Below are 17,532 nucleotides of genomic sequence, written 5' to 3'. Positions count from 1 at the left end.
TTTATATATGCCATTCATTATTTTATATACATGCATCATGTCCCCTCCCTCTTATCTGTCTCCTTTCTACGGTAAACAATCCCCAACTTTTTTCATATGATAGTGTTTCCAGGCCCTTGATCATTCTTGTTACTCTTCTCTTTTCCCCTCCAATGTGCATTACTTTGCATTTATTGACACTGAATTTCATATGTAATTGCATTGCCCACCCACCTAGTTTGTTTCAGTCTTTCCTGAAGTTCCTCACAGTCCTTGCTGGTCCTAACTTAAATAACTTTGTCTCTTGCAAATTTTGCTGCTTCGCAACTCACTTCCCCTTTATAGATCATTAAAGTTTGCATGGCAGAAGAAAGTATTTTTTTTTAAATAAATGTCCCTTTATGAACCCTGTGGTGTTTGGTATTGTAAATACATGTAGGAACTGCAGAGGACACTAATGTTCTACTGGACCATAGGTAGGGCCCTACCAAATTCACAGCTATGAAAAACACGTCATGGACTGTGAAAACTGGCCTCTCCCGTGAAATCTAGTCTTTTGTGTACTTTTACCCTATACTATACAGATATCATGTGGGAGACCAGCGTTTCTCAAACTGGGGGTCCTGACCCAAAAAGGGGTTGCGGGGTTAGGGGGTTGCAAGGTTATTGTAGGGGGGTCACGGTATTGCCACCCTTACACCTGCGCTGCCTTCAGTGCTGGGTGGCCAGAGACTAGCAGCAGCACAGATTTAAGGGCGACAATACCATACTATCCCACCCTTACTTCTGCACTGCTGCCTTCAGCTCTGGGCCCTTGGCCAGCAGTTTCCACTTTCCAGACGTCCAGGGGGCAGCAACGCAGAAGGGTGACAGTATCATACCATGCTATCCTTACTTGGGCAGTCTGCTGCCTTCAGAGCTGTGTTTCCAGCCCGAAGCAACTGCTCTCCAGCCACCCAGCTCTGAATGTAGCGCTGCCACCAGCAGCAGAACAGAAGTAAGGGTGATAATACCGCAAACCCACCCCCCTACAATAATCTTGCAACTGCACCCCTACAATCCTGATCCTTTTGGGTCAGGACCTCTAGTTACACCACCATGAAATTTCAGATTTAAATATCTGAAATCATGATGACATTTACAATTTTTAAAATCCCATGACCATGAAATTAACCAAAATGGACCATGAATTTGGTAGGGCTCAAACCACAGGTCTCCTTTGCTATCTTTTCTGGGAGTCAATGGTAGAAAAATCAGATATAGCAAAATATAGGCATTTTTCATTATCTATGTTGATCAACTAAATGGTTTATCCAAGGAAATAAGTACTTTGAATTCTGGGCTGTTTTTAAAAAACAACAAAATCTTACAGCCCTTATTCACATGGTTACCCCTTTGAAAGTAACACAATTACTCAGTACATGAAGTGTTGCTGGAGTGGATCTCAAATTAGGGCTGAGTGAAACCAGTAGCAGGTGAAATTGCCATTCAAAAAGCCATCTCTTGCTCTAGGATTATGGAAAAAAAAGCACTTGACTATACCATAGTATTTACCATAGGTTAAAAACACTATGTTAAAAGAAAAATAATGTACATTCCCCAAATTAAAGTCCTACATGTACACCAAGTTTGATCAGTTTTGGAAGAGCATATTAAAGCTATTCTAGAATTACTAGCATCCATTAACGAACTGCTGATCAATCTTGGTGTAAAGCCAATGCACGTATTTATACAAATGCACAGTCCTTACAGATGATACTCGCTTTCTTCTGATTTCATTCTCAGCTGACATAAGGAGCAACTCAAGTTCCTTTATTTTCTTTTCTTTATCAGGATCATCATCAACAAATGGATGCTGAAAAGGGTATTTAGAAAACAGGATAGAAGCTGTTAATAGAACTCAATAAATGTAAGGCTTCCCTTTACTAGCTAGACTTCTACTTTCTTACATCCTGCACATGCTGGGAGCAGAACTATGTAAGCTACAAAGCCATGCTTGACAACCATTTTAGAATAAGGTTGCCAACTGCACAGTTTTGGCATGATTTCAGTGCCCAGCACAGACAGATTTGTCTGATTTTCAATCTATTCATGCAGAAAATCATGCTAGCTCGCTAATAAGTTTTAGTACTGTTTTTGTCATAAAAGCCTAGTATAGTGTGCTGAATGTTCACAAATTCCCCAATTCTAGCTCTAGTGGAAGTACCCAGGGAAACAGAAGTCTAGAGCACATTCCAGATGACCACCTGCATTTTAAGCACCTGCGTGGTTAACCCTACTCAGAATAGATCTGCATGACATGAGTTTCAAACACTGACAGTTGCTGGTGTTCTGTCTACACTAGTGCTCCCACCAGTGGAAGTGGACTGGTTGTAACAAAAACAAGGAAGTTTTTGGAGAAACAAGTATAACTTAGACAAGTTTCTCGTGGTCAATATAGATGTAAATGATAAGTTTCAAATATAGTTACTGAGCCAGAGTTTAAAAAGGGTCTTAAAAGAAGGTGGCATTTTTAATTTCTCTCTCTATATATATTGATATCTAGAGTGGGTTAATAGTGTTGCCTGCTTCTTTCAAGGCCATCCTAGGGCATTCAATCATGGTTTGCATCCACACCAGGGTGGCAGGAAGGAGGAACAGAATTTTATTTAAAGATGAACTACATCGCAAAAATCATAGTTAAGTTAAAGTCGTTCTTCACAGAAATCCATGCCTATCTAACTGTGGGAAGAGAATGCCATACAAATGTTAGTTTATTTAGCTTAGTTTTTCCAAATTTATGCCTTTTCTGCCATTTCCTAGTCCACTAACAATATCCCAGAATGCCATTTCAAATAGAAGGCTCCTTGCAGCGCACAATATTTATGATGTTACCAATGTATTCTCAATACCTTAAGTAAATCAAAGTGTATCATGAGCATTTCACAAAGCAAGTTTTTCTTCTAACAAGTTAGTTCAAACTTATTTCTGCTCTGAATTCCAATACATCCAACATAAAACTTTTGGTTTTTCTATGCAGTTCACCTCAATACTTCAATATTTGTGAAGATAGACAAAGGTTTAGATTACCCAGAAAAGGTGAGAAAAATTATATGATTAAAATCATCTTAGTAATTTATTTACTACATGGGCTTAACACATTTTAGATGAATCTTTCAATTGCTTAGGTCTACAGTAATACATGTGCTGCACACATAAAAAGCAAAACACAACCTTTGGCTAAATTTAATGGGAGCTATGCACCTAGTCAGTGACAGACGTTAGACCAAAGGATTTAATTAGTGGGCAGATCTGAATTCGTTGATCACATTTCCAAATATCAGAAATGAACACAGGCATCCTCTGATGAGCAGCTGCAGCCTGCACTTGAAGAGGATGAGGACTCCTTTCATTTCTCAGTACAGGACTCTATGATCCTGTAAAGTTGCAACAGCTTTTTCAAGAAAAAAGGCACAAATACAATCTGAGGTTTATACAATGAAGATTTAGCTGAACGGTCAAGGCCTTAAACTAAAAAAATATGACTACTTAAAACTTTAAAAATAAACAACAGAATCCTTGGGTTATCAGGCTAAGAAATGAGACAGAATAAGACAAACTCTAACCTCATTTCATTTACAATAGCCAATGAAAATTACCTGAATAAAGCTGGAAGAAGTTGAAACATGTTCTATACAGCTGCCTTCTGATGACACATACTGGTAACCTGGAATCTAAAAGAATTCAAAAAATTATCTTTGCATATTATAAAATACAACTTTAGAGACTGACTGGGAGCCAAATAGATTCATATTTTAGAAAATAGTATAGTTTTAATTAGAGAGTTTAGAAAACAAATTACTAAATGGCTGAAAAAGGACTTCAATTAAATGATCTTTTATTTTACAGATTGTCTATTTTCAAACTTGATAAATAATTTTGAAACTGGAAAAAATTGCCAAACTATGTAGCCTGATTTTAGCTTGAGCAGAAGACTGAAATTTGCACTGCAGTCACATTTTAAAGCGACATTCAATTTAAAAAAAAATGTTTTAAACAAATTTACCTATGTTACTAACACTTGATACGATTTAAAATCCAGTCTACATTTCAACTTTGAAGTACTTTTTCAGCGTGAAAACAAAAATGAAGGAAGTCAGTTGCACTTTCAAGATTTTAGAATTGCAGCGTTTGACTTGGGAACGCTGCTGGGAAATTTTAGTTAGAAAACAACTTCCCTACTGAATTTAAAACATATCATGGAAACAGTTCTAACAGTACTAGGTTTTTATGTTTCCTTTTCCAAAACATAATTTAGGTCAAAATTAAGTCGACAGGTGGCCTCTTCAGAGACCAATTTATATTTTATAATATGCCAACAGTATAGAAGAAATATACACTGCAATTAATGAATTTTTGTATGTACATTTAAAACTTACTTGTGCCTGAACAGGTATGTAAAACTGATTCTGGGTTTGTAAGTGTTCTACAGTGGCACAAGGTTTGTGTTGAAGTTTTGATGAATTAGGCTGCTCAGTCTTGATTCCATCTTGTAAGTATCCTTCCTGTTCCACTTTTCTTCGCATAGTGGAATTCCAATGATTTTTAATTGAATTGTCTGTCCTAAAACAAAGTCATATAGTAGGAAGATATGGAAACCAAATTATTTCAGGAACATGTTTTTAATTAGGTAAATTACACAACTTTACAAACCACCACCACCACCACATTGCAAACTTTGTAAATTACACCAATAATTTTATTCATTTATCACATACATTTCACCACTTCCCTAACTGGTGAGGAACATCTTTTTCTTGACTGGATACCTCAACAGCTGGATATGCTATATGATCATACTGTTTTCACCTCTAACGTTATCAAATATAAGGTTGTTAAAAAAAACAGCACAATTTAACTCCTGCAGAACTTTGGACAATTACTTTTGGATCTAAAATTTCTTTAAAAAAAAAAAATAGAATCACCCAAAAATTCATTAGATACCTTCTCAGCTAACTACCACACATAGAGGCCAGATTCTTGCAACATTACTCAAGATGAATACCCCGCACTTCAGTCCCACTGAAGTTCATTAGACTACTTGCAGAGTAAGAGTAAGGATTTAAATTAAAAAAAAAAAAGAGGGTATCTGCAGATTTTTGTAGAATACATTTCAAAACTTGTAACAAATGGACAGTTAGCAAGCCCTTTACTCACACTGTCGAGCAGTTACATAAGAAATCTCACTGACTTCAACTGAACTACTCATACAATTAATTTAGCAGTCTGAGTAAGGGGCTCACAATCTGGCTGTGAATGTGTCACACATTAGCTAACCTGTGGATAAAACTAAATAAAAACCTAGAAAGATTAGAAATTGCACTTCAATTTTTAGAACACTTTAATTACGGTAAGCTTGCCCAAGATCTTTTTCAAAGTTTGTTTAAGATTGGGTGTTTTGGGGGCATGTGTCTTCAGTGAAAAGCCAAAATGTATCCACATCACATTTAGCCACCTTTTTGGATGTCAGAATATGCACATATTCTAGTAACATTTTGCCTTGCAATATCCTTAAAAACAGATGGAAAATCAGGATGTGATGGGTGTTGTATTTATTAGTAAAACAGTTAATAGTGTTGACATTTGAACGATATAAATGGAGGAAGTTCACATTACTCCAGCTGATAATGTTTTTTCTTGTCTGTTGCCAGACTCACAAACACTGCTTAATCATGAGAGTTATCTTTAACTAGAAGACATAAGCTTTGTTGTTTTTTTAAGCAGAACTTAAATTTTGGCAAACACTGCAAAATCCATAGGAAGACAATGAGGTTTCCGTGGATATATATATATTTTTTTTTTGGTTTGATTACCTTTACAATAGTTACATGGATTTTGGAAAGACCTTGTAACGACTGGCTTTCATACTCTTTCTTAAGTTTAATACAAAAAATATGTTGAAAAGCACCTTCCAGGAAGAAGTTTTGCAATTTCAGCCCATCGATTTCCCAAACGCTTGTGAGCTTCATAGATTATTCTGTCCTCTTCTTCTGTCCATGAAGATTTCTTTACTTCAGGATTGAGATGGTTATGCCATCTCTCTCTGCACTGCTTGCCTATTCTCCCTTTTAGGTGTTTTGCAATTAAAGACCAGCGTTTTGGACCATACTTCTGAACTAATTCAATAACCTGGAACACAAACCAAACAGTAGCAATGATAGACAATTTAGTATGTTTGAAAAATTAGATTGGAAATATTATTAAAAAGCATTTGTAAAATTAACATCTCAAAAGATGAATAATAAAACTGATTTGTTAACAAATTAAGTTAAGGATTAGAGAAGGCCTATAGAGACAATCATGGTGCTTTCAAAAGTCATTGGCAGGAATCCTGGTTTCAGAATTATGTATAAACTCCTACTTTTAAAGTTAAAGGAGACTATGTTGTAAAGGCAACACTAGCTGTAAAAAAATATATGCTGACCAAGTTAGATTTCAGTGTCACCTGCCAACTGATGCGCTGGCACTGGGAAATACTTAAATTACTTGATTAAATGATTAAAGGCCTAGAAAACAGGACCTTGAGGGAAAATTGAAAAAATTGGGTTTGTTTAGTCTGGAGAAGAGAAGACAGAGGGGACTTAACAGTTTTCAAGTATATAAATGGTTGTTACACAGAGGAGGGAAGTAAATTGTTCTCATTACCATCCGAGGATAGGGCAAGAAGCAATGAGCTTAAATTGCTGCAAGGGCAGTTTAGGTTGGACTTAAGGAAAAACTTCCAGTCAGGGTAATTAAGCACTGGAATAAATTGCCTAGAGAGCTTGTGGAATCGCCATCACTGGAGATTTTTAAGAACAGGTTAGACAAACACCTCTCAGGGATGGTCTAGATCAGGGGTTCTCAACCTTTTTCCTGCTGAGGCCTGCCTTCAACATGCTATAAAAAATGCCAGGGCCCAGTTGGGGTGGGGAACTCGGGGCGGGTCTTGAGCATAGGCATAGTTTTACTTCTAATTTGGGGGGGCAAGGGCTGGCGGGGAGCACCACCTCCACCCCGACTCACTCAGGAGGCCACCCAACCTGTCTGGGCTGTGGGGGGATGCAACCAAAAAATAACTCAAAGTGGGGACTCAGTTCAAAAAGTATGAAAACTGCTCAGGGTGCAGGCAGGGGGTAGCTAGGGGCTGTGTAAGGGTTAGGAGGGGGCTCCCAGCTTCAGCCCTTCTTCCCCTCCCCCACCCACTGCTCCTGGCTTGGCAGAGGGCTGGGGGAAGGTTTGCCAGCCTCAACCCCATACTGCTCCTGGCTGGAGGTGCGGGACCATCATCAGCTTCAGCCCCACACGCCGCTCCCGGCTTGGGGACGGGGGGTGCTGCCAGCTTCAGCCCTGCATGCCGTTACTGGCTTCAGCGCTGGGGCTTGGGGCACCAGGTTTCAGCTGCGGGGCTCTGTGGCCCCCCTGAAAGGGCTTGTGAATCCCCAGTGGGCTGCAGCCCCCCGAGTTGAGAACCACTGGTCTAGATAATACTTAGTCCTGCTTGACTTCTAGAGGTCCCTTCCAGTCCTACAATTCTAGGATTCTATACTTCTGGTAAAGAAATATGCGTGCATGCTGCTTGTTTTACGCATTAGTAATGAAAGGTCTTATCTGATTTTCCTGGAAGGCTATACGTAACTGAAGAACTGAGATCATCATCAAATGAGATATTAAGCAAGTAAAGCCCTACGAGGAGGGGAATGATGTTTTATTCCAACTGTTTAAAAATGGTATTTTTTTTTCTTTTTAAACATTTATGGGTTTTAAACAGTCTGAATAAAAACAGTTTCCACTCTCACTCAGGTTTCACTTGTTTGGTATCTGTTATGTCAATCCTCTTAGTTTTCCAGTTGTTCTGTTTACACAGAAAACAAAGAAGATGTGCATTAATACTATATTAATACTATATTTAACAGGCAGAAAAAGGGAAGGGTTTTGTTTTCATTATCTTTTTAAAGTCTTATAAGCCTCTTTCACAAGAGCATACAAATCCATTTTCCCCCACCATGGCAGGTCACCTGTTAAGTCTGGTGGTCTGGGAGAGCACAAGGTATAAAACAGGCCAGATTATGGCCTACGAATGTCAGTTCCAAACACAGAGGTCTCCTCTACTCAATGAGTTAAAGAAGCTGTTCAACTAGCATGGGGAAATGATAAACACCTGAGCAGGCCTAACATTTTATGTCATCCAGGGCAGTGGAATATACCCAGCGTAACATAGTGAACTAGCTAGTATGTGTCATCTGGGATCTGAGAATCCAACAAAACCAGGATAATGGGAGTAGGGAGGAGACAACACAGAAAGAAGTCTTGGTATACTTTTGCTACAGTCAAAAAATAACCAAGCACAATGTGAAATAAGTTCCATTACCCGCTGATCCTCTTCTTTAGTCCAGGGACCTTTAATCAATTCTGGGTTTAGAACCTTCTGCCAGCGGTGCTGGCACTGAAAATCCGAACGATTCTGAAACAGTTTTAAAAAAATGACTTTGCTAAAGATTATCTTTAGAGACTGTTTTCCTAGCAAACAGCAATAGTTTTGACTAATGCAAATGTAAAACTAAATAATGAACTATAGATGATTAGCATTAAACAGGTTATTCCAAAGTGGAAAAGATGTAATCACTGAACATCCGAGCCACTATTATAGTTGGGCTCTTTTCGTTATGAAAAAGTTACTTACCCGTTCTGTACTTGTTCTTCGAGATGTGGATGCAGATATGTATTTCACTCAATATTTTGCTGCCTTGTACACAAAAAGCCAGAGACTTTTTTACTACAGCAGTAACCATTAGGGAAGTGCATGTGTGCTTTATGTCCTCGTGGCCCCTCCCAAGGTCACATAAAGGCAGTACTGCCTTGATCCACCCTCTGTTCCTTCACACCAGAAAGAATATCTGAAGACTCCAATGGAGAGGAGATTGAGGGTGGGCCGCAGAATACACATCTACACCCGTATCTCGAAGAACAGTTAGTTACAGAACAGGTAAGTAACTTTTTTCTTCGAGTGGATGCAGACATGTATTCCACTCAGGTGACTCTCAAATAGGACCATTCAGAGGTGGATTCAGAGTCTAGAAAATTAAGATTGCAATGCTACTTGGCCAAAGTTTGCATCAGATCTGGATGCAGCAGTAACCACATACTGAGTGAATATATGTAACGAGGACAAAAGTAGTGGCCCTACAAGCATCCAGAATAGGAAAAATCTTTCAGAAAAGCAACTGAAATAGCCTGAACCCTCATGGAATGGGCTGAAAGTTTCTGCGGAGGAACCTTTGCCATTCCATAAACCATCATAATATGGAAGTAATCTGCCTACACATAAATTGCCCCGGATCATCCACCACTCAAGATCATAGTACAGCTCGCGGGAGCCAGATTAACTTGTCCAAATGGTGCTTGCTCAAACAATAGACTGATTTCAGGCATGGCTGAAGAGTGTGGAGGTGCAATCTTGCATATTTGGTTATATAGGTAAAAGGCCATGTGGCATAGCCATTTCAGACAAGTTCAAGCAGTAGCAGACAGGTGAGACTTGAGGGACCTGCATAATTTGTGAATAGTTTGAAATCTCTCTTGGGGAAGAAAAGGAGTTGAACTAGTAGAGTCGTGCTCCAATGAATTCAAGTCTCTGGGTAGGAATTGGCATTGACTTTTCTGTTCAGGGTAAGACCCAGTCAACTGAACAGGTGGATGATTTAGTCAACACCAGCAAATTTGATCATGAAAGGACTCACAGAGCAGCCAATTGTTGAGGTAAGGAAAGATATGGATCCCATGACAGGACAAAGGGGAGAACTGTGTATTGATGACTGCTTCCTGTGATAAATATGAGGATATTCCTATTGCTGGGTAACAGCTACAGTATATGGAAGTATACATCCCAAAGATTGAGGGCTGTGAACCAATTGTTCTAATCCAGAGAAGGAAGATCTGAAGCTAGGGTAATCATGTGGAATCTAACTTGCTTGACGAACTTGTTGAGAGCCTAGAGGTCCAGACCAGAATAGGTCCACTGTTGGACTTGGAGAATCAGGAAATAGCAGTAGAAACCCCATCCTTGAAGCGATAGGGGAACTTTCTTTATGGCCCCCAGGACAAGGAGAGGCTGAACCTCCAGAAGGAGCACAAACTCATGAGATAGGTCCCTGAAAAGGGACATAGAAGGTGAGTGGAGAGGAGGGATGGAAGTTAATTGGATCAAATATCCCAATCCCACAGTACTCAGGACCCACTTGTCCTAAGATATTTGTTCCCAAGCACCCAGGAAGTGAGATAACAGGTCTCCAAAAGGAGAAGGGAGTTGTAGATTGTTGGCTGCTACGTAGCCCTTGAAAAACAAGTCAAAAGGGCTGTTTCCCTACAGCAGGCTGAGAGCACGATTGATTACCATGAGAGCTAGATGAAATTTTCTGGGGTCTCCGTTTCCTTTTAGAGGAGTCATATCATCTGGAAGGATAGAAGGGTTGTCTGTGAAAGTGATCAGAATACTGCTGCAGGGTCTTATACTGATGTTCTTAGAGGCTGGATAGTAACACCCAAGCTGGATAATAAAGTCACTTATGAATCTTTAAAAAAAAAAAAAAAAAAACATAATACCTCATCTGTTTTGTCCGAAAATGAAAACTGTCCAACAAAACATAGATTAATGGATTGGTGGATATCTGGTGCTACCCTGGAATTAAATAACCAAGATGACCCCCTCATGATGATTGCAGAGGCCATTGCTCTGGAGGAAGCACATGCAACACTGAGAGCAGACCGCAGCGAGATCTGTGTCACCAGCCAGTCCTTCATCAAGAAAGCTTTGGACTCCTTTCTGGAGTAGTCTGGCAATTTGTCTGTGAACTTCATCATCATCATCTTCCAGTTGATAAAACTGTACTTCACTAAAAGAGCTTACTAGTTCACAATTCTCATCTGGGGCAAAGCATTAGAATAAATCTTTCTTCCCAACAAGTCCAGTCTTTCAGGTTCTTTTTCTTTTGTGGTAGACTTAAATTTTCTGAGTCACAACCTCTCATTAGCAGACAACTAAGCCAGGTGCAAGTAGAACCACTGAATCTCCTTACAAGGGACATGGCATCGTTTTTCCATACCCTTGGCTATTGGGTATAGTGACGCTGGTGTCTGCCACAAAGATTTGGACAGGTGTTATTAATAGGGATGACAATCTATCTGGGGCATGTCCACCAATTTTTGGGTATCCTCCTGGACCAGCTTGAATAACCAGAGCTGCAGCCATTCCCCTGAACAACTTCCTTGAAGTCCTCTAGAAGTGTAGAAGGCAAATTGGGGCCACTAAATCATTTAGGGAGGGTGATGACAGGGCTGCTGGAGCTGACAGTATCTCCTGGGATACAGGCTGGTTCTCAGGCAAAAGGTTAACCATAGAGAATAGCCCGGTGGGGGAGGGGGTTAAAATGTCATCCTGAGCTTCCACAATAGGCTGGTCCGCAACTAGGGCTATCTCCAGGTAAGGAGATCTTACATCCAAACTTATGTGAAGGTCTGGATCTGTGGAAGTGAAAAACACCACTGTCCCAAAGCAGCCACTGTAACACAGGAGGCCAGTAGGTAATAGGCCAGTCAGGTCTGTCCCTACTAAAGGAACAACTCTCCTCTCAGTACTGACACTTACTTCCCGGGTGTTCAGATGATGTACATCATCTCTTTTGCAAAGGTTGGGAAGGAGAAGAGCTGGAGGACTCCAACCTGATGCAAGAAGATGCATTTGAATAATCAGTAGGCCTGGTGGGTGCCCAGCCCAGCATGGCCACTGGAAATCCAGAATGATCCACCATAGGCGCCGACTCCATGGGTGCTTTGGGGCTGGAGCACCCACAGGGAAAAATTAACAGGTACTCCGCATCCACCGGCGGCCAAGCTCCCCGCTCCTCTCCTTCTCCCCACCCCCTGAGCGTGCCACATCCCTGCTCCCCCTCCCTCCCAGAGCTTTCCTCCCCCCTGCCGCCTAACAGCTATTTGGCAGCACTTAGGACTTTCCAGGAGGGAGGGAGAGGAGCTGGGACGCAGTGCACGCAGGGGAAGAGGCAGAGAAGAGGCAGAGCACCCACCAGCCAGAGGGGAAGTCGGCGCCTATGTGACTGTTCAACCCAGAAAATTTAACATCTATAACTCGCTTAGCATTGTAGTCAGTCCTGAGAGGAAATCGTAGTAGGGAGGCTGTCTGACAGTGGGGTCCAGTACCGAGGAAGAGTTCCTCATCAATACTGAGGAGTCAGGATTCGGTCCCCACTCTGAGGCAGCTACCGATTCCAAGGATCCTGGTACCAAGGTCAATGTTGCAGATAGTGCCAATGGAGAGGGGTGTCTCGGTACTGACCTAACCTGCATAAGCACTGCAGGCAGAGCTAACCTCTTCATTGGTACTAGAGCTAAAGGCAATCTCTGTCCCAAAGCTGAAAAGGCTGAAGGGGTAGCCTGGGGTGACATCCCTGCACTAATGTCCTGAGTTAGCAGGAATGCTGGTACAGATAGACAAGGCAAGTCTGAAGCAACCATATAAACATGCAGGTTTGATGGCACAAAGTGATGTGTGGGAGTTTCCATAGGTACTAGACTGGACAGCCACTCCAGAGACGGTTGCAGAGTCAATGGTACAGCACTGGGATTCTCCCATCTTGGTACCAGGGAGACAAGGTTGGCGACCCAGCTTAACCCTGAGCACCAGAGTCTTGCTGATGGTAAGGCCCTGCTCTTGATGAAGATAATGACAAATCCCTCCTTGGTTTCTGGCAGCCCCAGTTCATTTTATAAATCTTCTTACGAGGGACACATGGGAATGATGAATGACCCCTTGTGTCTCAATGACTGATCAGATGCTGGGGGTCTGTCCCCAACTCCCATAGAAGTAGAGAATGTCTGTGGACAGCTAATTGAGTGGTCAGAAGAGGATCTCAGTGCCGAGGCAGGTGTCATAGCCTGTTCCAGCAGGTGTTGCTTTAGACCAAGGTCTTGCAATCTGTGTCCTTTTCTTAAAGGAATGACGAATATTGCACTTTTCCTTGATGTGGCCCTCGCCCAGGCACCACAAGCAGAGTATTGTGGTGCCGGGGCAATGGCCACATCAAGGAAAAGTGCAATATTGGTCAGTCCTTTAAGAAAAGGAATGGGACAGAGACTCCACACGTCAGACAATGCTTGAAGACTGAGGAACACAGCATAACCTTCAGCATCAAGCACCACAAACTAACTATACAACTAAATACACTCATTCTAACCTAAACTATGGGTATTACCTGTCAGTAACTATTTATGCTATTAAATACTGAACAATAAAGAGTAATAGCAGGGAAATGAGGAGACCCCAACACAGGAAGCTCCAACTCATGTAGCAGATGGTAAGACAGAACTGAAGGGAGTCTTGGTAATGCTACTCTTATACAGTCTTGGTAGGGGCCATTCAGTGGTACAGGGCACATGCACCACCTCAGGGAGTACTGCTGTGCCAAAAAAGTCTCCAACTAAGTGCGGAAGTCACCAACATACCTGAGAAGAATACACATCTGCATCCACTCAAAGAACCCCTTTTCCATTTGCTTATAGCTTAGAACATTTTGAGTGAAATTCTGCTTGTTACTTCCATGCAATCCTATGCCAGCCAAGAGCAAATTTAGGCCTTCATCCTTTATATTTGGGGGGAAAGGGGACTTATTCCCAATGTGGCCCTCATCGCTTCTATTTCCCTCTATTTTTAGGTAACTTACATAAGACTTTTTTAAAGTTCCCATTTTTGTTTATTTATGATCCATACAAGGCAGCCAGAAATATTTTTTAAAGAAATTTTTTTTGCTTGCTTGTTTATTTCTGAAATATCAGAGACTCCACACTTAAGTCTGATGGTGGTCCCAGGCATGTGTATTTTGAGCTCTTAATTGAAGAGGCAGATGTGCTGAATCTTTACTGAATACTCAGAAGAGGGTATCTTTGTCAGAGAGTGAAGTTAAGTGTTAAAAAAAAAAAAAAAAAAGCTTTGTCTTGAACAAAAATAAGCTGCATTTTGGTCAGGCTTAGCTAGCACATGATAGCTACACACTGCCGCTTTTTCGGTCAAGGCAAAGTTAAAGAGTTTAACAGACTGACTACAAAACCCTTTCACATTCAGTGCCAATAACCTGTCACAGAATGGCAGATTTCTGTAGAGGGCATATCCACAGAACACCCTTGCCTGCCACCTTTTTTTTTTTTTTTTTTTTTTTTTTAAAGTATAAGCAACCTATGCCTGAGTATCAGCAACAGCTCACAGGTACAGTTCCCGCCCACAATTACTATTTGACTTGGGGAATGGATGCTTGATCCTTCCCCCATATTTTTCCCAGGCTGGTTGGGGGGGGTCCCCTTAACTGACCCCCCCACTGCCACACAGCAGCTAAATAACTTCTCTTTTCAGCAGCTAGGCTGATTTCCTTTGATGCTACCAAAAGGGAGTCTTCGGGGGCACCCACACAGCTACTGAGGTGAGATAAGTCCTCAAACCAGGCAGACCCCCATAAAGACTTAAAAGAAAAACAACCCCAAGTTTAAGAGTTAGAATCACATTGGTCTATAATTGATCCTGTCTTTTTTTTTTTTTTTTAATAAAATGGCAACCACTTTTCAATCTTGTCAGCTTTGGATCATTTCCTTCTCCCTACAAGTAGATTTTTGGAACCTCTTAGCTTGGGGAAAGTGACTCTCTATTTCCTCCCTTTCCCTCTAAGATCCTAAAGTCATTTTGTATGTTGAAAACAATTTACAAGCATTAACTAATTAGACTTCTGCAATGCAACTGCACACCATTAAATTTGGTCATACTCTAACCTATCTGTATTTTTATTCAAGCATCTTTGAGAAAATACAAGAAACACCCCTACCTTTACTCATGCAACACCCCTCCCCTCCCCTCCCCTCCCCACCCACCCACCCACCCACCCACACACACTATCCCCACCAAAAAAAGTTAGTCTACGATGGAGAAGGAGAAGGAGGAAGGAAGAAAAAAGCCAAAAGTCTGCAGACCTGCATGCCTAAGGGTAGTCCCCTAACATCCATAATTAGCCACCTGAATATAAGCAGCCTTAGATTCAGAAGCACTAAGGTTTCACAAATGCCACTGAAGCCAGCATGAGCTGCAGGTGTTCAGCAGCTTTGAAAACTTCTGTCCACTTTCATTTATGAGATGAATTTTAGGCACCCAAATTTAATTTTAGCCAGTACTTAAAAAAATTTCTTGACTGTTATTTTAGTAAACAGTCACGTTTCTATCATGTGAACTTCCTAAAGTGTTCTTGAAGTTAACACATCATTCAGTTTATAACTAGAACCCTGTGTAATTCACAAATTTTTTTAAAAAAATTCACAGCAGTGTAAATGGCAAAGTATTGAATTTCATGGAGGTTGCATGGAATGAATTTTGTAACTAAATTTAGTCCTTGAAATAGACTAACATTACTTGTAAATTTTTTCTGTCCTTGAAATTAACTAGCTAAGGCAGTTGTTTTTTAAAAAATTGTTGTAGACATTTATCTTTTAAAAGCATATTTAAGAGATCATGGTTTGGGGCATTTCCATGCCTTCTGAAGTTGTGATTTACACAGGGCCTTATTATGTCAGCTGCTGTAAACACATTTAAAAGACGTATTACCTTGTATCTAGTCATTATCTGAGTTAAAGACCTAAGATGGAATTCATCACCAAGAGAGCAGCACTAAAAGCAATAACTGTCTATACCATCACCTGTTAAGGTATCCTTCATGATTGCTGTAGGCTACCAAAGAGCACCTGACATCCCTCTCCACAACCCCAAGATAAGAACATAGAACATATGAACAGCTACACCGGGTCAGACCAATGGTCCATCTAGCCCAGTATCCTGTCTTCTGACAGCAGCCAATGCCAGGTGCTTCAGATGGAATGAACAGAACAGGAAATCATCAATTGATCCATCCCATCGCCCATTCCTAACTTCTGACAAAACAGAGGCTCTGCCACTTTAGAGCATGGTTTTGCATTCCTGCCCATCCTGGCTAATAGCCACTGATGTACCTATATTCCATGAACTTATCTAGTTCTTTTTTGAACCCTGTTATAGTCTTGGCCTTCATAACATCATCTGGCAAAGAATTCCACAGGTTGATTCTGCCTTGTGTGAAGAAATACTTCCTTTTGTTTGTTTTAAACCTGCTACCTATTAATTTAATGTGGTGACCACTAGTTCTTGTGTTATGAGTAAATAACACTTCCTTATTTACTTTCTCCACACCAGTCATGATTTTTATAGACCTCTATCATTTCTTTTCCAATCTGAAAATCCCAGTCTTATTAATCTCTCCTGATACGGAAGCTGTTCCATACTCCTAATAATTTTTGTTGCCATTTTCTGTACCTTTTTCAATTCCAATATATCTTTTTTCACATGGGGTGACCAGATCTGCAGGCAGTATTCAAGATGCGAGCATACCACGGATTTTTAGAGAGAGAATATGATATTTTCTGTCTTATTATGTATCCCAGGCGTGGGCAAACTACAGTCCGTGGGCCGCATCCGGCCCTCGAGCGCCCGCTGAGGAGCAGGGTCTGGGGCTTGCCCCGCTCCAGCCAGGGAGCAGGGTCGGGGGCCACTCCAAGCAGCTCCAAGAAGCATTCTTTCTTGAGTGGTAACAGTTAATTTAGACCCCATTATTTTATATGTATAGTTGAGATGATGTTTTCCAGTGTGCATTGAATTTCATCTGCCATTTTGTTGCCCAGTCACCCAGTTTTGTGAGATCCCTTTGTAACTCTTCAGTCTGCTTTGGACTTAACTATCTTGCATAGTTTGGTAACATCTGCAAATCTTACCACCTCACCATTTACCCCTTTTTCCAGATCATTTATGAATATGTTGAACAGTACTGGTCCCAGCACACACCCCTGGGGGACACCTCTCCATTCTGAAAACTGACCATCTATTCCTACCCTTTGTTTCCTATCTTTTAACCAGTTACTGACCCAGGAGAGGACCTTCCCTCTTATCCCTTTACAGCTTACTTTGCTTAAGAGCCTTTGGTGAGGGACCTTGTCAAAGGCTTTCTGAACATCTAAGTACACTATATCCACTGGATCCCCCTTGTCCACATGCTTGATGGAACCCTCTAAGAATTCTAGCAGATTGGTGAGGCACAATTTCCCTTTACAAAAACCATGTTGACTCTTCCCCAACAAATCGTGTTCATCTATATGTCTGATAATTCTGTTCTTTACTACAGTTTCAACCAATTTACCCCCTTCTGAAGTTAGGCTTACCGGCCCGTAATAGCCGGTATTGCCTCTGGAGCCTTTTTTAAAAATTGGCATCACATTAGCTATTCTCCAGTCATCTGGTATAGAAGCTGATTTAAATGATAGGTTACATACCACAGTTAGTGAAATTGCAGAACTACATCTGAGTTCCTTCCGAACTCTTGGATCAACATCATCTGGTCCTGATGACTTATTACTGTTTAATTTATTAATTTGTTCCAAAACCTCCTCTAATGACACCTCAATCTG

At 40.9% G+C, this 17,532-nt stretch overlaps 1 protein-coding gene across 2 annotated transcripts in view; it reads right to left on the bottom strand.

The window, feature by feature from the left end:
* MYBL1 (MYB proto-oncogene like 1) overlaps nucleotides 1–17,532 on the bottom strand; it is a 45,664-nt gene that overhangs the window by 13,387 nt on the left and 14,745 nt on the right. For both annotated transcript variants that reach the window (XM_037892506.2, XM_043539558.1), the window contains exons 4-8: nucleotides 8,369–8,461; nucleotides 5,927–6,147; nucleotides 4,398–4,581; nucleotides 3,618–3,692; nucleotides 1,730–1,834 (exon numbers count right to left, since the gene is read on the bottom strand). In XM_037892506.2, coding sequence (XP_037748434.1) covers nucleotides 1,730–1,834; nucleotides 3,618–3,692; nucleotides 4,398–4,581; nucleotides 5,927–6,147; nucleotides 8,369–8,461 — 678 coding nt within the window. The remainder of the gene's footprint in view (nucleotides 1–1,729; nucleotides 1,835–3,617; nucleotides 3,693–4,397; nucleotides 4,582–5,926; nucleotides 6,148–8,368; nucleotides 8,462–17,532) is intronic.

Source organism: Chelonia mydas, chromosome 2, assembly GCF_015237465.2.
Source record: "Chelonia mydas isolate rCheMyd1 chromosome 2, rCheMyd1.pri.v2, whole genome shotgun sequence".
Lineage (NCBI taxonomy): Eukaryota > Metazoa > Chordata > Testudines > Cheloniidae > Chelonia > Chelonia mydas.
The sequence above is the reverse complement of the archived record's forward strand: the minus strand, read 5'-3'. Positions and strand labels throughout refer to the sequence as shown.